Source organism: Schistocerca gregaria, chromosome 8 (assembly GCF_023897955.1).
Source record: "Schistocerca gregaria isolate iqSchGreg1 chromosome 8, iqSchGreg1.2, whole genome shotgun sequence".
NCBI lineage: Eukaryota > Metazoa > Arthropoda > Insecta > Orthoptera > Acrididae > Schistocerca > Schistocerca gregaria.
In genome coordinates, this window is record NC_064927.1 from 93285959 (window position 1) to 93307506 (window position 21548).

Consider the following 21548-nt stretch of genomic DNA (forward strand, 5'->3'; position numbering starts at 1 on the left):
TACATACTTCTGAATCTGCCTAGTGTATTCATCTCTTGGTCTCCCTCTACGATTTTTACCCTCCACACTGCCCTCCAATACTAAATTGGTGATCCCTTGATCCCTCGGAACATGTCCTACCAACCAATCCCTTCTCGTAGTCAAGTTGTGCCACAGACTCCTCTTCTCCCCAATTCTATTCAATATTTCCTCATTAGTTATATGATTTACCCATCTAATCTTCAGCATTCTGCTGTAGCACCACATTTCGAAAGCTTCTATTCTCTTCTTGTCCAAACTATTTATCGTCCATGTTTCACTTCCATACATGGCTACACTCCATACAAGTACTTCCAGAAACGACTTCCTGGCACTTAAATCTATACTCGATGGTAACAAATTCCTCTTCTTCAGAAACACTTTCCTTGCCATTGCCAGTCTACATTTGATATCCTCTCTAGTTCGACCATCATAAGTTATTTTGCTCCCTAAATAGCAAAACTCCTTTACTACTTTAAGTGTCTCATTTCCTAATCTAATTCCCTCAGCATCACCAGACTTAATTTGACTACATTCCATTATCCTCATTTTGCTTTTGTTGATGTTCATCTTAATTCCTCCTTTCAAGACACAGTCCATTCCGTTCAGCTGCTCTTCTAAGTCCCTTGCTTTCTGTGACAGAATTACAATGTCATCGGCTAACCTTAAAGTTTTTATTTCTTCTCCATGGATTTTAATACCTACTCTGAATTTTTCTTTTGTTTTCTTTACTGCTTGCTCAATATACAGATTGAATAACATCAGGGAGAGGCTAGAACCCTGTCTCACACCCTTCCCAACCACTGTTTGCCTTTCATGCCCCTTGACTCTTATAATTACCATCTGGTTTCTGTACAAATTGTAAATAGCCTTTTGCTTCCTGTATTTTACCCATGCCACCTTCAGTATTTGAAAGAGAGTATTCCAGTTGACATTGTCAAAAGCTTTCTCTAAGTCTACAAATGCTAGAAACGTAGGTGTGCCTTTTCTTATCTAGCTTCTAAAATAAGTCGTAGGGTCAGTATTGCCTCACGTATTCCCATATTTCTATGGAATCCAAACTGATCTTCCCCGAGGTTGACTCCTACCAGTTTTTCCATTCGCCTGTAAACAATTCGTGTTAGTATTTTGCAGCCATGGCTTATTAAACTGATAGTTCAATAATTTTCACATCTGTCAATGCCTGCTTTCTTTGGGTTTGGAATTTTATATTCTTCTTGAAGTCTGAGGGTATTTCGCCTGTCTCATACATTTTGCTCACCAGATAGTAGAATTTTGTCAGGACTGGCTCTCCCAAGGCTGTCAGTAGTTCTAATGGAATGTTATCTACTCCCAGGGCCTTGTTTCGATTTAGGTCTTTCAGTGTTTTATCAAACTCTTCACGCAGTATCGTATCTCCAATTTCATCTTCATCTACATCCTTGTCCATTTCTATAACATTACCCTCAAGTATATCGCCCTTGTATAGACCCTCTATATACTCCTTCCACCTTTCTGATTTCCCTTCTTTGCTTAGAGCTGGGTTTCCATCTGAGCTTTTGATATTCATACAAGTGTTCTCTTTTCTCCAAAGGTCTATTTAATTTTCCTGTATGAGGTATCTATCTTACCCCTAGTGAGATAAGCTTCTACATCCTTAAATTTGTCCTCTAGCCATCCCTGTTTAGCCATTTTGCACTTCCTATCGATCTCATTTTTGAGACGTTTGTATTCCTTTTTGCCTGCTTCATTTACTGCATTTTTATATTTTCTCCTTTCGTCAATTAAGTTCAATATTTCTTCTGTCACCCTAGGATTTCTACTAGCCTTCATCTTTTTACCTACTTGATCCTCCGGTGCTTTCACCACTTCATCCCTCAAAGCTACCCATTCTTCTACTGTATTTCTTTCCACCATTCTTGTCAATTGTTCCCTTATGCTCTCTCTGAAACTCTGTACAATTTCTGGTTTAATCAGTTTATCCAGGTCCCATCTCCTGAAATTCCCATTATTCAAGATATTGTGTGCAGAAATGGGAATGCTGATCCAGCTGTAAACTTGAAAAGAAATCCATCCTTGATTCTCTTTGAGTAAACTTAAATATTGAAATATTATGGTAAATTTAGATTGTAAGCATTTCAGTATGTGAATGTGCAAATGATTAGCTCTAATTAGTGGATTTGCATGTAAACATCTGTGATTATTATTATTTATGATAAATGGTAAGATTAGCACTGTTGTACTGTGTTATCCTTAATGAAGAATTTCAGATTTGAAACGGTTTTCACCTACTGAAAGGTTCCGTGGTAAATTGAATGTGACTGTTGACTTTCCACTAACTGGCCTAGACCTGAGTGCGTATGCTGCTAACAGGGGTCAGGGTTGCACATACAACTTGTATGGAGTTGCAAACCACTCTGGGACAACTTACTCGGGACACTACACTGCGTACTGCAAGCATCCTTATACGGGAGAATGGCACGAGTACAATGACTCAAGGTGAGTCTTACATAATTTATTTCACTTTTGAACAAGAATGAACTAAGCCTCTTATGTAAAAATAGAAATATTGTAGTCCACGAGCTAGCGAAATTTTTGTTGTGGAATGTGGTAAGAGATGGGAAACCCCACACTAATGCCATACCCTGTAAACTAGTTTTTGGGTGTGGCAGAGGGTACTTTGTGTACAACTGTCACTTCCCTCAGTCTTGTTTTTACTAATGGTCCACACAAAAAACAATTGTCAGTAAGCCTCCATGTGAGTTCAATTCTCCCTGATTTTACCTTCGCGGTCTTTTTGCAACCTGTACATTGGAGGAAGCAAAATGCTTGTTGACTGTACTAGGAACACATGCTCTTGGAATTATAACAATAAACCACACAGTGATGCATAATATGCCTCTTGTAGCATCTGTCACTGGACTCGAGGGAGCATCTCTGTCTTGTTTTCACTCTTACTAAATGAACTACTTTTCTTTGGATCTTTTTTCCCTCTCAATGCTGTATGGTACAGGTCCCAGACTTGGTGAGCAGTATTCAAGTATTGGTCAAATGACAGTTTTGTAAGCCATCTGCTTTGTGGGTGAACTACATCTCATCCTTCTCATGACCCTGTCTGTCTCTGCCGTACCTGCGATCAGTTTATGTGGCTGTATGTGGCTATTCCACATTAAATCATTCTGAATACATACTCCAACCCATGTGGGAGGCACAAACCACATTCCACTGAACCCACAATACCTGTAGCCACAGCAAATCCACAAAGATGCCGGACCTTCACTCCACCATCACATTTCCAGCCCCATGCTGTGCTTGAGTTTAAGGCAGCTGCTGTCCTGGGCGTTCATTGCACCCTGTGGTTTTGTTCACTGTTTTTGCTGTTGGAGGAGTTATTACTTCATTTGCTGTTACTGTTATTTATTTTGTGATACTGAACTATGCCAGAAAGGAGTTCATCAAAATCTACAAGTGGAAATGTTCCTCGTCATTCTGTCACCTGGGGAGAGGCGTACAAGGTCAGTCAAGAGAAATGGTTTGGTGCATTATGTGCCTATTCTGAGAGTGAAAGACAAAAATGGCTCTCTGTTAATAGTGTTAACCGATAGAACTGCTGCAGCTCTGTACATAAACAAAAAGACTTTTGTGAAGATGATCAAGGATATGTTTGAGAAATAAAAAGATCCTGAAAAAACATAGAAACTTGAAACTCTTGGGGAATTGGGAAGCTGTATGGATAATCAGATTACCAACACAGACTGATCTGCCCGTAGCATTGCATGATCTACAATTTTACTGTGGGCATTTTTGTGGCCGTAAGCTGTTGATGGAGTGGGAGAATGTAAGTCCATGGTGATGCAGATTTTTTAAGACAGATCCATAGCACAAATATTGATGAAGTAGTGTGGATTGATGAGATGTGGTCTGTTCTGGTCACATTGTCAAGCAGAACTGTAAAGATGACACAAGTAAAGGAGCACTGGAAATGTCTTCCAGCAAGGGGAACAGACTTCTATTTTATGATGCAGGCACCTCTGTAGCTGAGTGGTCAGTGTGGCTGATTCCTGGGGTGGGGGCCCAGGTTCAGTTTGTGACAGGGTCAACATTCCGTCATCACTGATGTGCAACTCACTGAAGTGGTGTGTCGTATAAAAAGACTTGCACTAGGCAGCTGAACAACACCAGATACTGTCTCCCAGCCAGTAATTTCATTTCAGTGGTGATCTGTCCAGTACAGATGTAGATGTGTGAAGAAATTTATTCTGAAGATTTTGATGTGAGTATCTAATATTTAATTTTTTTTATTATCATGTAGTACATGGATCCATTTATTTTATTTATTTAATCATTCTAATCCTACATGTATAGAATATATACAAGGATATTGGACATGGTTAAGTCTTTACAATATAAAATACAGTTCGTATTGTATTACGGAGGACTAGATACTTAAGTAATTTAGCAAAAAATCATATATACAACAAACATTAGAGACAACATACAAAGTAGAATATTTGTAATGCATCTTTATTTTTGTTGTTTGGTTTCTAGGTACTCTGTCAGACTGTAAAAGCAATGACCAATCAAATATGCCTTTAGTTCAGACTTAAAACTACTGTGTTTACTTACTTACTTAGTATGGTTTGGCAGATTATTGTAAATTTTTATCCCAATATGCAGAGTGCGTTTTTGGCACAATGATGTTCTCACCTGTTTCACATGAAAATCAGATTTTTTTATTGTCTTGTATGCATGTATATCTTCATTTTTAGTAAGATATCAGGGTATCTATTAATATATTGTTTTATGGAAACTGACATTTGTAGATAAAAATCCAATTAAGAGGAAGAACTGACAAGTTTTTCAATATGAGTCTTCATGATTTCCTATTATTTACCCATTCAATAATTCTTAATATTCTCTTTTGCATCTTGGAAAGTTTAATATTTGTTGTTGTATTGCCCCAGAAGATTATGTTATATTTAATTACAGAATGCACATAGGAATAGTATACATTTAACAGGCTGGCTTTGCTGCAACAAGATTTTAAGATCCTTGTAATGTAGTAGGTTTTGCTTAGTTTTCTTTGCAAATATTCAATGTGTACCTCCATTTTGTGTTGTTCTGGAGCCAGAGTCCCAGAAATTTTGTGCTCTCAACACTTTAAAGAACTCTGTCCCTTAGTTCTATTTGTATGTTTAGGTGGTGCCTTTCTTTTAGATTATAGAAGTTCAGTGCTACTGTCTTTTCTTTGTTTGTAATTAATAACCTGGGTTGTGAGTAACTGAATCCACCTTCGCTTCTTCCTTTTTGTTCCCCTCTCTCCTCCCTGATGAAGGAACATTTGTTCCAAAAGCTAGGAACGTAAATTTTCGGTTCTTTTTTTTTGTGTATCTATCGGCTATACTGAGCTGAGGTAAGTACTGGCCAGCCCCTTTATCTCTTTGTTAGTATTTGTTTACAATTAGCTTGTTATAGTTGAACCACAGTTCTACACTGTTCATTGTTTGGATGGCAGAGTCTTTCAGTTTTTCTTCTGTTTTCCAACTAATGAGGAAGCTTGTATCATCTGCAAATTGGAGAGTAGTTTGGCAATGCTTGTTGTTCATAAGATCATTGACGTAGAGGAGAAACAGAATGGGCCCAAATACAGTGATAGTTGAGGATCACCATATTTCACATTTTCACATCCTGAATAGTAGTAGCTGATTTTGTTGTGGTCAGTATATTGCACTTCAACAAACTGTTTGTGACCACATAGGTATGTCCTGAGCCACTCTTTGGATATACCTCTAATTCCTAATTGGTCAAGCTTCTGCAGTAGGGCATTATGGCCAATGGCGTTGAAAACTTTGGATAAATCAAGAAAATGCCCATCACAAACTCACTCGCATCCAGTTTAGCATAGATTTAATTATGAAATTCAAATATTGCTCTCTCAGTTGAATAGCCTTTCCTGAAATCATGCTGTGAGGGAGAGCAAATTTTATGTTTATTCTGGAAATCAGACAATCACTTATAAAAAAAATTCTCATTTTTTTGAAAATACAGGCAATAGGGCTATTAGTCTATAATTTGTAACACCTCCTGGATTTCCTTTTTTGAGCAGTGGTTTCAGTTTTGCTGTTTTTAAGCAAGAAGGGCAGGTTCCTGATGCCAGTGAGCTGTTGCACGAGTGTGTCAAGGGTTCAGCTAAGGCAAGACAGCATTTTTTAATTATTGCATCTGGTATTCCATCAGTTCCACATGTGTACCCTGTTTTCAAGGTTTTTATAACTGATAAAATTTCTTCAGTATATGTGGGTGAAAGTAACAATGATTTAGACACATTTCTCACGCTATTCGATGAGGGAGGTGATATTTTGTTGTGTTCTTCCAGTCTACTCACCAATTGTTCACTTATGTTTGCAAAATATTTGTTGAAGGTCTCTGTAGTTTGGTTGGGCAAGAATCAGACATTTATATATTGTTTGGTTTCACTTGTTGTTTGATTTTTTTATAACTTCTCATATAGCTTTAGATTTGTTTTTGAGCTTTCAATGTGTTTGTTATTTTCCATTAACAGATTTCGTATTCGATAGGATACTAGCTGACAGACTGAGCATTGTCCTGATATTCATTTCGCCAGATTGATCTCTGACCAAGACGAACATCTTCCTTTCATTCATTATTATGCAGTATGTACCCTTGCAGTAGACTCGGTGTGAGATGATAATGGATAGTTTCTGTATGCACGACACAGCTTCTTTGCATTTCTACAACACAATTTTGTCAATGTTTCTACAGCAACAGTTCTTCACATATCTATAGATGGCTACTGTTTTCTCCTACAGCCATCTGTACTTCACAGTTAAAAGCTGTCAAAAGCACTACCAAATCTCACAGAGTTCCTTAAGTTGACTTGATTGTAGGAGTGACTTAGTAAGAAAGAATATGTGTATTAAAACTGTGTGCATGATGCAGCATTTTTTCAAACATCTCAGTGTTTGACATCACATCTCTTGAACTGTGTGTTGGTACATTCAGCAGCACATGTGGATACTGTCTGCAAAATGTGTTGCAAATAGAGTTACTAACAAAGAAGTAATAAATTTAAACAACATGCATGTTGTGCATGATGCGGAAGTTTGTCATCTATTTCATTATTTATGACATTATATATCCTAAACTATAACAGGTAGGTGGTTCTTATACCAATAGCAATTGTTGCCTGACAGAAAGGGATATGTGTACCAAGTTTATTGAAACTGGTTCAGTGGTTTTTTAGGAGATGTGGAACATACATGTGTGCTCTCTCTCTCTCTCTCTCTCTCTCTCTCTCTCTCTCTCTCTCTCTCTCTCTCTCTCTCTCACACACACACACACACACACACACACTACACACACACACACACTTGCACGCACACACATTTTTATAGTGGATTCAATTGCATCATCCATTTTGAATGGCTACTGTATGGACATATGAGAAGCAATGTGGGTTTCTTGCTAGTCCGACTCCTATTATACACGCCTACTGCAAGAGTCAATGAAGCGATTGCTCTGTTCCTTCTTCTACTTTCCATGCCTCCTTAAAATTAGTCTTACTTCCTTGTACATCTCAAACCTTCCCACTAGTCTTACTCTACAGGATTAGATCTTCAATCACACTGAAAATTGCCTTGAATTTATCTCCTACCATTGTTTTAATTTGGCATTGTATTATATTTACATCATTTGTATTGCACACACTCACATGCCCAAAATCAGTTTGAGCAGTCCAGACTGTGTTAGTATCAATAAAATTTTCATTGCATATTAAATGAATATTATGTCAGTGTTCTATAGGATTTTTTGTTACCAGAATAGTACCACAAAATGTGGAGAAAATGGAGGCACATTTAATGCAACACTTTCCTTTGAGTGGAGTGTGAAGCAGTGATCAGTGTGCCATGCACTCGTCACATACAAGAATATACAACATATCCACTGTGAAAGACTTTGCCATTATATTAAGTGACGAGAATGCCATGTGGAGGGTGCGCAACAGCATCTGTCAACAACGAGATGCAGTGTTGAGGCACAAGGTGTTCGAAATTTCAGTTTATGCATTCAGTTGTGGTAGATTTCTTCTTGACAGCATTATAAAATTATTTAAATATACTTTTGAGGAATTGGGCTGTTAGTCACTTGCATGTTCCATGGATCATAATTGTGACCTCTTGCTGTGATACAGAATGGATTAGTTTTAAATTTCATTACATTTCTCAGTGGAAAATATGGCAACACACTGAGCATTTACAAGGTTTTTTAAGAGCTGTAATTTTTTTTATATGCGGACAGTGATGTACATTAATGTTTAATGTCTCTATCCCCCCTCCCCCAACTCTCTCTCTCTCTCTCTCTCTCTCTCTCTCACACACACACACACACACACACACACACACACACACACACACATACTACTACTACTACTACTACTACTACTACTACAACAACTACACATTCAGAAATTCTTCTGTGGAGTTGTCAAGCAGATGTGACTTCAATTTGTATTTGAATTTAATATTATTATCCACTAAGTTTGTTACATCACTGAATGTGTAGTCAAAGATTTTTGTGGCTTATTATGCCACTCCTTGTGCCACACACAGGTTAAATGATGGATTGTGTAAATAATTTCTTCTTTTAGTATTGTATTTATGGATGTTACCAGTGATGTCAAACTGTGTATGATGGTTCATAACAAACTTCATAACAGAGTAAATGCTCCGTGTGACTGTTGTCATTATGCCAGACTGCATAAACAGCTGTCTACAAAAAGTTCTACAGTCTATACTAAACATTATCCTTATTAAACATTTTCATGCGATGCACTCCCTTTTTCCTTAGTGATGAGCTACACAGATTACAGTGACATAAGACATTAATGAATGAAAGCAGGAAAAGAAAGTCAACTTTTTGACATTTTTATCTCCTTAATCTGATATTATCCAAATGCAAAAGTTGCATAGCCTTGACATTGAAGATGCGCTGTAACATGTGGCCTCCAGTTCAGACTCTTATCAGTAGAAGCACCTAAGAACCCAGAACATCTTTCATCTTTTTTGATTTAACCTCATTTATAATTTCTAATGGTGTGGTGAGGCCTTGGGCAATGTTGAATAACATTTACGGAGTTTTATCTAAATTTAATGACATTATATTTCCAGAGAATCAATTATTAATTTTCAAAACAATACATTTTCAGCTTTGGAAGTTACTCTGCTAGACTTGATTGTAATACTTGCTTTATCAGCAAACAGAACTGTTGCCGGGTATGCAATGGAAGATTGTTAATATATAATGAGAACACAAACGGAGCCAACAACGATCACTGTGGTTCACCTCAACTTAACTGTATTATATTCTGAAAGCATTGTCTCACTAGGAGGCCTCTCGTCCAGTGTGTGTATGTGAGACAGTGTGATCAGAGGTGCAGTGGTGGAGAAATTATGACACTGTGCTACAACTGACATGCTCCCGTATATTTTCCATATTAAGAAAGGTTGCCAAATCTACTCTGTTTCTCCTAAAGTTTCATAGTTAGGATCTGTAGTTTTCTGCATTGTCTCAGTTGATAAGTTAGTCATTTACAAACTTCTGTATGGCTGTTTGGCTTCAGTTGTTCACAAATTGTTCCAAGAAATTTCCAGGATTATGGATATGCCTCAAATGTTTCCTAATTAAACTGGAATTGATGAACAGATTATTCAGACAAAAAGGTAAAGTAATAAAAATATGTAATCTGAAAGCAGGAACACTAATTATAGCACAATGGCATTCAGGAATTTTACTTGGGAAGTTGCAGTTACCACATTGTTCAGTGAGATGCGTTATTCTTATTTATAGATTCTTCCATCACTTCTTGTTAGGACAATTCTACTGATCAGTAGAATAAAAACAGTTTACTTGTTATTCAACCTCAATAAAAAATGTTTTACTTCTTATGGGTTCCGAGGGTTCTTTAGCAAATGGCTTGTTTTATCTGGATCAGTGGGAAGGTGTACAGACCACAATATTTTAAGCACATAATTGAGATCATGTCATATGATGATTTGATAGTAATGTTTTGTTGAACTTTGATGTGTTCATTTGTCTACACATGATTTTTGCACCTCTGTGTATACTGTGAATGACATGTGCCAATGACAGGAACGTGACTTGTAACTGGTTTATATTGCTTCTGCCATACCTTTGTTCATTCCACAACTTTTGGGGCTCTCCTTTATGATGGATGATGTGTGAATGAACAGACAGAATTTTGGCTCCCATGATCACATTCTGTGTGACCTCATATTAGCTACCAGCTGGCACTAATTTTTTTTCTTCAAGAAAGAACTCTCTCTGTTTTCTTCTGAGTGTTGTTCCCTTATGGGCATCCCTGCTGGCTAGTTTTCTATTCTAATTTTGTGTCTATGGGAGCATCTTTCAGTGTTTTTTTGTATTTGTTTCATCTTCTCTTATGCCCCCTTACTTCTTTGAGCAAAAGGGGAAAATGTAATTTTTAAATTAGATTGTGCTTGGATTCTCTTATTAATACATTTGATATGCTATCTCATTACAAGTGCTGACAACATTTGTAGGCTCATTCATATAGATTTAAGGGAGTGCAGTGAATGCCCTCTGCCGTTGATAAATGTTGAATGGGATGTTGAAGACTGGGAAATTGTCCTCGTTTTTCAATTCTGTCATTAACATGTCTGGATATTGAGTGTTTAAAATACAGTAGATACATTTAAAGGGTGGCACAATAAAATCATGACAATAGGTTTCATCACTGCAAGTTTAGGTACTTTTCTTCAAATCTCTTCCTGAATTTGAGCCTGCTGGGGGCATAAGACTCAATAACTGTTGGAGATTTTTGGTCAAATGTTTGAGCTGAGTGAAAACAGAGACTCCCAGTAAATTACATAATAAATGTTTGCCTGGATGTTAATAGTCAAATGTAGAGTGGAAAATCAACAAATGGGCTATCAAATTAACCAGCATGAACTCCAGCTTTGCAAAAGACTTTTTTATTGAAACTCATGCTGATCAGTTTGATACTCAATCCCCCCACCCTCTCCCACACACACATACCCCAGCATTCTTTTTCTCCCTCTCCTCTCCCACCTTTTCAACCACTCTCCCTTCTCTTTCGCCTCCCTTTCTTCCTTTGTCTCACTCTTTGTTTGGCTATGAAAAGTTGAACAGAAATCCATTGTGTAATTTTTTGGGAGTCCTTGTTTTTAATCCAATCAAACATTTGACCAAAAATTTCGAGTCTAAGAGCAGCATTTGACTAAAGTTTGCTTTTTGGTTTCCACTGTGAGAGAACTGTTGCTTCTCAAGTTGGTATCTGCTTCACTTAGTGTGAAAATTTAAATGTAGCCACATTATGTGACTAAACTATTAATGTTTGAAAAAAGTTTCTCTACACTAATAGTTAAGAGTTAAAAAATGTATTTAGAAAATAAAACCATTTCAATTACTGATTGAAGTCAACAGCACACTCTTCCATGTTGCATAATGATTGCATTCACAACCTCAAGCATTATCAGTAGCATAATGGGGACACTAGCAGCCACATGATGGCCTGTTACACGTCACATGATACATTCGGTCTTGATTTGTCCTCTGCCTTGTTAATTGTCTATGTCACACCTATGCCACAGTTTTTAGAAGGGGAAAGGCCTTAGCAGTGTAGAAAAAGTTGTTGCATGTTACAGTTTCCTGTCCTTGCATTGTGTGTTAAAACCCCCAACACCTCACCATTTGGGTAGTAACCATGCAATACATTATTGATAATGTTTCAACCCTGAATGGCAGACAAGAAATGTGGCATTAAGTTTATACATTAGCAGAATAATTGGCTGGTTTCCAGTTTCAGTTGTAGTATTCTCTGTTTTTACCATTGTCAACACAGTGGCATCATCGTTTTACACTTCATTAATGTAAGCATATTGATATTTATTTCAAGAAGTATAAGTTGATTTCTCCTTTAATAAAACCAGACGTTGGTGTTGTTGTCATAGTCTCCAATCCAAAGACTGATGTGATGCAGCACTCTAAGCTAGCTGTGCAAACCTCTTCATTGAATTGAATTGAATTGAATTTTTATTTGATCCTGTAAGATTACATTGTGTACAGTAAATGTACGTGTAATATAGGACATTTCAAAGTGTTAACACTCCTTATCACTTATTTTTCTACACCTTTAGCTTACATTTTTACATTACTGATAATGAGTAACAGTATATACAAATTTAATGGCATAAGTATTCTGCAACACTGTAAAACTCTTTTTCAATGAGGTAGTCTTTAAGTTTCTTTGGAAAGTCTTTGTGAAGTACACTATCTCGCAGGGTTTTGGGCAGACTTCTTAGTAGTCTGATACCAAAGTACTGGGGTCCTTTTTCTAGCATTGCCAGTCGGCGGGGTATGCTCCGTACTTCATTCTTCTTTCTTGTATTGTGGGTGTGTACACTAGCATTTGTAATCCAGTCCTCACTACCGTTTGTGATGTACATTATTGTTTTGTATATATACAACTATGAAAAAGTTAAGATATTTAAATTCTTGAAACAGTTTCTGCATGTTTCAGAGGTCTTTCTTCTTAAAATGGTCCTAATTGCTTTTTTTTGTAATGTGAACACTCGTTTTCTCTCTTGTTTGTTTGAGTTTCCCCACACAGTTACTCCATACTGTAAGTATGGTTCGAAAAGTCCATGATACACTGTACACAGAAGGTCCTTGTCTGAATACTGTGATAGCTGCATAATTAAGAATATGACAGAGCTTAGTTTCTTACAGACGTTATTAATATGTTTTTTTTTTTTCCATTTCAGTGCATTATCCACAAGAATACCTAAGAATCCAGCAGATTCTACTTCTCCCAGCCTTGTTCCATCAACCTCTAAATCCATGTCTACAGCCTTTTCCTTGTTTTTAAACACTGCATACATAGTCTTTTTTAGATTTATAACCAGTTCATTTTCCAACAGCCATTGAGCTGTGACATTTGCAGATATGTATGCTCTTCTCTCAAGCTGTTCCATATTTTAGTCACTGTTTAGTATTGTCATGTCATCAGCATACAATATTTTCTTTTCTTCCTCCTCAACACCTATATCATTAACAAATACATTAAATAACAATGGCCCCATTACTGAACCCTGCGGCACTCCATATTTGATGGATTTGGTTTCTGATTGGTACGAGTTTCCTAATGATACATACTGCTTGCGGTTGCACAAGTATGATTTTATCCATTCACCTGGTTGCCCCCGAATGCCATAGTTGCTTAATTTTTGTATCAGCATTTCATGGTCAATGGTGTCAAATGCCTTTGAAAGATCCAGAAACATTGCAGAGACAACCTTTTTCTCATCCAAGGACTGTAAAATGTATTCTGTTAGACTGACAATTGCTGATTCTGTAGATTTACCCTTTCTGAAACCATGTTGTGAGGGCATGAGAAAGTTATGTTTGTCCAAATAGTTAACTAATCTGGTATACATAAGCATTTCTAGGATTTTTGAGAAACCTGATATCAGTGAAATTGGTCTGTAGTTGTTGGGATCATCCCTACACCCTTTCTTGTACACTGGCACTACCTTCGTTATCTTCAGTTTTTCTGGAAAAATTGCTTCTCTGAAAGAACAGTTTGCTATGTTCTTCAGTGGTGTTATTATCTCCTCACATACCAGCTTTATTACATGATTTGATATTTCATCATCACCAACTGATTTCTTGGACTTCAGTTTCTGTATAGTTTTCCGTAATTCATCTTCTGTGACTGGTCTTAAGAACATAGTACTGCATGATCTTTTTGGTACCTTAATACCCTTCTGTTTTTGACTATTTCTTTCCAATTTTAGGTTTTCTACTACACTGATACAGTTATTATTCAGTATGTTTGCTATTTCCATACCATCTGTGACCACTGTGTTGTCTATTTTAATTGACCTAATACCTTCTTCTTTGTTTGACCCATCTTTTTCCTTTCTTTCAGCATTGATTGAATTCCAAGTTGCCTTTGCCTTGTTTTTGAGTTCACTATAGTGGTGTCAATTGCTCTTGCTTTCGCTTCTCTTATTGTTTTTCTATACTTCTTTTTTAACATTTTATAGTTTTCAGCTTCGCCCATCCGTCTCACGTCCTGAAGCTTCCTTCGCTGTTCTAGTATTTCACTGGTAATCCACTGTGTTTGATCTTGTTGCCTTTCTTGTCTCTTTACTTTGGGAAATGCTACATTAAAATGGTACTTAATTGTTGAAATAAATGCATCATATTTTTCATTTACACTCTGGGCCTGTAGGGTTTCACTCAAGGTTTCCTTACTTAACATTGTTCTAAAGATGTTGATATTTTGTTCACTGATGATCCTAATTTCTTTGGTTGTTTGTTTTGGTTCTGATACTGAGTCATTACTTCTGCAAAAGCTGATTAGTTGTCCATGATGATCAGATATTTATGTCTGAAATACATGTGACTCATAGTTACACAATTAGTAATTATGTTGTCAATAATTGTCTCACTTTGTGAAGTCACTCTTGTTGGTGCAGTTATTGTCACTTTCATGTTATGCTGTATTAACAATTCTTCAAAATCCTGTCTTATTTTTGTGTCTTTTCCCATGTCAATGTTGAAGTCTCCACATATAATAAGATTTCTCTTCATATCCATTCTCAATAAGCTAGCAATTTTTTTTAGAAAGATGCTAATATTGCCACATGGTGACCTGTACACACAAAACACTCTAAAATCCTCTGCCACTATACCAGTAACTTCAAAGTCTTTTTCTCTAGCTATGGGAAATGTAGCAGCTTCACTGTTTACATTCTTTGATAGAGTATCTGTTTTAATATATATACAAACGCCACCACCCTTATATTTAGATCTGCAGAAGTAACTAGCTAGTTTGTAGTCCTTTATTGCCACATTATGTATTTTACTTTCAGTTAGTCCATGTTCACTTATGCATAATATGTCTGGTCTTACTCCACTCAGGAGTACTTCTGCTTCTAATTTTTTGTTACCAAAGTATTGAATATTTTGATGAAGTACTTTTATGTAATTTTTCTTTTGTTGGTTTACATGTTATGAGCTGTATTCTGGGGCAAATTCTTTAGTATCATCTCTTTTTGTATGGTGCTTATATTTTTCTTTCCAGCTGGAGTGTGTGATTTTTCACCCCCTTCAGGCCATATTAGTTTCCCTTGCATCTAATGATTTTGCAGACATCTGCAAACATTCTGCTGAATGTTACAGACACCAGTCTATTTAAATGCAAGCCATCCTTCGCTAGTGAGTTTTCACATAGGAATTTCTTTGGGTCTACAAAAATTGCCCCAAGACGATCACATTGCTCTTTAAAGAGCACAGTTTATTTTGTCGATATATTTTTCACTCACCGACCTTCTGTTTATGATTCCGCTAAGTATCAGACGAGATCCTGCATACATATTTCTTGCAGAACAGATCATGTTTCTTGTTTCACTTGCCATTTCTTCTTCACTGCTGCTCCTTAACGAATTCGTTCCAACATGTATAAACAACCCATTATAGTTATGTCTGGTTTCAGTATCTTGTCTTGCATTTACCATACTTTTAAAATGTTTACCGAGTTGATGCGTTCTAATACCAGGTCGTACATCGATCTTGCAATTGGGGACAGCGATATTCTTCAGCAGTGAATCGCCAATTATTAAAAAGTCATTTTCCTTTTGTTGCATATCTGTCACCTTGTATTTCCTTTTGCTGTATGTCACCACCTTCCATTTACATTTATCTTCTGGTTTTTGGCTTACTGAGTTTACCGAGACATCAACGGGAACACTTGAAATGTTGTTTTTAAAGTATGATCAGTCATTCGTATTTTCGCGATCTTCTTGCTTTTCCGTTTGATGGCTTTTACACACACAGGACTTCTTTTCTTGTATTAATGTATAGTTTTCTTTCTTGGTGGAGAAATAAGATGTTACATCAGTAACGAAATATTGAAATTAGATGTGTCATTTATATATTATTCTGAATTTCATTCATTTATTTCAATGAGAACAACATGCTTCAAAGAAATTATTTTCTTGAGCTTCTGATACTTGGTTGAAAGTTTAAATAGAGTCAAAACAAGAGAACAAAGAAAGACAGTTTCAGGAAAGAAAACTATTAAAGTTGTTGCAAAAGCAAACTTTTCAGCCAGAAAACTCACCTATCACCACTTTTTTTTAAACAGGTAATTTCAAATAACTAAGGCTTCATCTTCAGGCACATAACATGACAACCTTATAATTTTGTATGTCTAATCATTTATAAACAGAAACATTTGAATGCTAATTTTGCCAAAAACAGATGTGAGTTCTGCCAAGAATAGATGTAAATTTTACCAAAAATAGATGCTAAATTTTAAATTACCCAGTGAAAATGGGACTTAGCCTCCTTATTTGTATGACTAAACCCTTAAACCTGAGGCGCACTGCCCTGCATCATAGAAAATATTATGAACTATATTTTACATTTGTGAGTGTTTTAAATTATTTTCTTCTCAGTTTTGTTGTCTCATTGCTCAACATAAATTAATTTATTTCTTGTTGAGACAAAAAACTGCTTTAGCTGTAAAATCATTTTATTCTTTATTTCCATGTGAGCACTTCTAATTTGAATGACACTGAAATATGTAAAATAATTAAACTCTTAAGTTTACCTTTGTTTTTTTTTTCTTCTGTTTTGCTGTTTTAGAGGTGAATATTTGTAACATGTTACCTATAGAACTGTCATGTAAATGTTGAACTCCAGTCAAACAATGTTGATTGTCTACTAATCTCCGATCATTGATGATATCTGTTACAGGGTATCAACCATTTCATCTAGAAGTATCATGTCAAGTGAAGCCTATGTCCTGTTTTATGAACTTTTTGGACACACCTCACATTTATAATCTTAGTGTGCCTCCATTATATTGTGCTTCACCAGTTGAAAAGTGAAAGAACACTTAAAATCTCAGATTTTATACAAAATTTGACATTGGTCATTGTATTATTTATTTAATTTTGAAATTAACTAAGGAGGTGTTTGCCTGTTTTTTATTGCTGGAAAGTTTTTAAAATTATATGTTTGTTTTAAAGCAATGTAACAAGCAAATTGTGTGAAAGAGAAAGTGAGAAAGACACGTCAGAAATTTTAAGAAAATTGTATATTATTAAAATAAAAGAGAAACTATCAAACTTCTCATAATATTATGAACAAGAGTAATGAAATAATTTCATTATTTGTCATAAAATAACCTGCATGATGCACTAGTACAAACAAAATGTCCCTGTTATTGTCAACGTGCATCACAGCTAACTATGTTTAACAACTGAGTGGATTTTTTTAAATATATGTAAGAATCATTATGCCTGTGAGTATTTTTTTAATTTTAAAAATATTTTATAAGGGTATAGAAATGTTACCATAAGCAATGTATTGCAAATGTTCTCTTTTGACTTATATATCACGAGTTCATCTTTGGTACTTACGGTTAGTATGACTTGACCAAGGATCTAACAGTTTATCTTTAGTTTATTTTACAAATGAATCATTATTTTTACTATTTCGTGAGTAATGTTAAGCTGTTTGGTTTCTTTCAGCATGATACACTGTACATAATTTACAGGCTGAATCATAGATGATCAACTTCTTCCCTCTTAATAAATGGTGCTAGGTATATGGAATTCAGTTTTTAACTGCGTTATAGGTATTCCAGTATTTGTGTGGAGAAAAACCCTATTTATTCTCAACATAAATATTCCTGTTCATGAATTTATATCATCTAAGATGTCAAGGATAGGTATATGTGTAATACATCTGGAAGGTACACAAATAATAATTTAATAAGAAGCTAAGTGGAAGTGATGAAAGAGTAAAATTGGGCGGGGGGGGGGGGGGGGGGGGGAGGGGGGGGGGGGCGACACCCTGAAAATCAATAAGAAAATATAAAAAAATAAAAAAGATTTCAACTATAAACTTAAACTTGAACCATTCATTCTTCCTGTTCATGTATTGCTTCTCTGTAGAAGAAGATCATTACCATAATTTAAGAAATATTTATTGTTGTTACTTGCCAAGTGGTGTCTTTTGTAAATATACCAGTGTCCATAAGAAATACTCTACTTTTGGCCATAACTGTCAATGATAAATTTTGATGGTTTCCTTAAATGGCATGTATTGTATCTTTTTATTGCACCTCTATGAAGGTGGGTTGTGAATACAGAGCTCGATTGTGATTGGTGTTGATATTTCAAGTAATTGTTGTGATTATAATTGTGATAAGTAGCACTGTGATAAGCTTACGTCAGCAGACAACAATGAACAATTCATGGACTAATATAGATTATAGAAGATGGCATTGTGTCATATAGTAAACATTGTTTTAGGGTATATTGCGTTGTACACTGGCAAATAATAGTGGAAAGCATTGTTGGTTTCTAAATGACAGTCATGTTGGAAATTAATTTAGTCTTAGATTCACTGTCAAATATCATTTTTCTATTCATTCCAACATATTATTTATTAATATAAATGTTTTGTTGTACTCATATTGTCTAGAAGAATTTGTTTTACTAGACATAACCAGCAGTAGTTGAAGCATTACAAACACAGTGTACATACATTTAAACAGCTTATCATTTGCGGAATTTCTCAGATGCTTATGTAATTTCTGACCATGGCTGATGCAGGGAGCACAGTCCTAATAATCTGTGATGCAGATTAATATTGTAGAAAAAAGCTGAAAAATCTCAACATGGCCCAAATAAGTCATATTTTATACCTAAATTGGGAATTTTGTGCTTTATTAGACCTGATGTCTCCCTGGATCAATCCTCCTTCAGCTCACTTTGCAAGGGAAGAGGAGAATTCAATGGTCCTGATGACTGTCATAGGAATATTGCTGGCTCTGCCCATTTTCGGTGTTGTAGTGTGTGATGTTTAACCTTATTCAGTAGCCAAAGAAATTTTACTTGTTTACTGTAAATACCCGAATTTGTTGCCCACTTCCACATAACTACACACAGCCATAGAACGTACATTTAAAGCCTAAAATGAGATTAAAAGAATGAACAAAGCAAGAAAATTTGACATTTGTGTTAGATGTTGCTGTTACTCTTGTTTCTTATAAAGTCATATTTTAGTGCTGGTGTTGCAATAAATCTGTGGTCACCAAGGTACTGTACTTTGGAATGTAGTTTAGGTTCAAGCCTCAGAAGTAATATTGAGATATGAGTTACTGTTGCGTAAGGCTGTGCACAAAATTATGCTAACAGAAATCATTTTCATAAGTAATGTTTTGGTATGTAGCATAGTAGTTATTGTAAAAATACAAAATCTGTTAAATTTACAAACACTGTGCATAGACCACAGAAGGATAACATTATGAGTTAACAGTATGCATAACAACCAACCAATGAAATATCAGCTACACATTTTTGAATTCTGTGAGCCACCTGCAGTGTCCTTTGTTGTTTTATATAAGTAAGCTATATAACTTAAATATTTATTTATTTATAAATTGCCTGAACATAAATTAAAATCAGTTGTACATAACATGGCTCAGTATTTAAATAATTCAAACTGCCTCAACTTGGGAATGAAAAATTACATATGTAGCTATTTGTGTACATATGTTCTCTAACGTGGAGAGACATGTATCAAAAATATTTTTCTGCAATACAGCTACCATGTAGCAATAGTTCTGGAATATCTAACATGTATAGCTTTCTGAAATTTCACACAGATTACAAAATGCTTTATGCTTTAGTATTGCATTTTTATTGTTTCACTGTCTCAAATGTGTGCCAAAGAAAGTTTCACGAAAGATGCTGACTACATGATATTCCTTCCACAGGCCTGATTCTACAGTGTGCAATAAATATGCATGAAGAGTTAGGAAAATATTGTATGGGAATTTGGACTATGGAAATTTTAGAAGAAGTAATTTCAAAATTGATAGTGTCTTTAAAAAAATGGTGCTAAATGTTACAGTGAAGTGTGGCATGAACTGGGGTTTGTTAGAATAATAGTTGAGGTCATTGAGAGAGACTGAATGCTAATTTGAAACCTAATGTGTAATGTTACCTTGTGGCACTCAATTTATTCCATAGATGAGTGTAGAGCCATTCAGTATGGTACATTATTTATTTGTGAATACTGTTGCAATTTCTTTTATTTTCTTAGTTTTTTTATTTTTTATTTATTTATTTATTTTTAATGTTATCAGTATTCTGTCAATAATGCAATGACTTATTCCACAACCACTAACTTTGAGTCACATAGTCACACTGAATTCTGAAATATGGGTGAACATCTGAGGGGGAATGAGAAATGAAGAAAAACTGGAGCATAAAGGAATACACATAAGAAAATATCAGGAAAATGAAAAAATCATGGTAGGGAGAGCTTTAAGAAGAATAAAAATGGGTGGTAATAGAACTAAGCCATCTTTTTTGACTTTGCTATTGATGGAGTGTTGTATCTAGCAACAAAAGTAAATTATAAACAAGGAGTTGGTAAAACACTATGATCGACATATTTTTCATTATTCTCCTTTTCACATTATTTTTCATGCACATCCTCTCACTTAAAACTGAAAAATCTTTGTCCTTTATCACACTGCTGGTGCTCAGTTAGGTGTACAAAATCTGTGGCGTACCTGTCTCCATCAATAAATAAGCCTGAATTTAAACTCTGAAGTCATTTACTGACTCACCTTGGCAATGGATCTAAAGCTCTCACTCAACATATCCTGAAAATAATTTATGTGATCTACTTGCATGCCAGGAAATTAATTGTCTCATACCACGTAAGTTTAACACAAACACAGTGCTGATCCTCATAACACGTTGCAGTGGAATACGACTTAGATGGGTGAGCATTATTTACGTTATCTATGCTGCAGCTGAAACATGTATAAACTGTAGTAGTTATCCTTACTCACCTGCAAATAAAGAGTTGCGGTTACTATTTTCTTCAGGTGTTTGGTATTTTAATGTGCTGTGGGGTACTGGGATAATATCTTTTTATAGAAATGAAAGTTTTTAAATGTATCTTACATAAATTTGAAAGTTAATAATCTAAGGCAAAAGTATGTGGGTACCAGATACTGTATTGCTGACAAGAGAACATTCCCCAAGAATCAATAAACAATCTCCATGACACTTGGCGGATGTGTAGAGGGGGCAAAATAGTGCAATATGTAATTTTTTATTTGTATGTCTTCAAAGCACTCATATATAAAAAGTATTTTTCATATAGAAGGTGATATCTAATTAATGTTCTTGAAAACTGTATAATCAACATTTGTAATAATTTGAAATTTTGCAAAATACGCGACCACCAATAATGAATTCTGAGATATGAAAATTTTTGTTACAATGTAAAAAAGCTTTCAAGCCACATACACCCATGTGTAATAAAGCTGGTTTCTGAAATATTATTTTTGGAAAATATGGTGTGCACTGTGTGCTATAGGGGTATTTTCAACATGCCTAATTAAAATATCTAAACATTCATTACTA

The 21548-nt window shown here is 35.4% G+C and overlaps 1 protein-coding gene across 5 annotated transcripts in view; it reads left to right on the forward strand.

The window, feature by feature from the left end:
* Positions 1 to 20457, forward strand: part of LOC126284117 (ubiquitin carboxyl-terminal hydrolase 21-like) — a 374932-nt gene extending 354475 nt beyond the window's left edge. For all 5 annotated transcript variants that reach the window (XM_049982796.1, XM_049982795.1, XM_049982798.1 and 2 more), the window contains 2 exons: positions 2268 to 2496; positions 16846 to 20457. In XM_049982796.1, the coding sequence (XP_049838753.1) occupies positions 2268 to 2496; positions 16846 to 16933 (317 nt within the window). In that variant the 3' untranslated portion in view covers positions 16934 to 20457. The remainder of the gene's footprint in view (positions 1 to 2267; positions 2497 to 16845) is intronic.
* The last annotated feature ends 1091 nt before the right edge of the window (positions 20458 to 21548 follow it).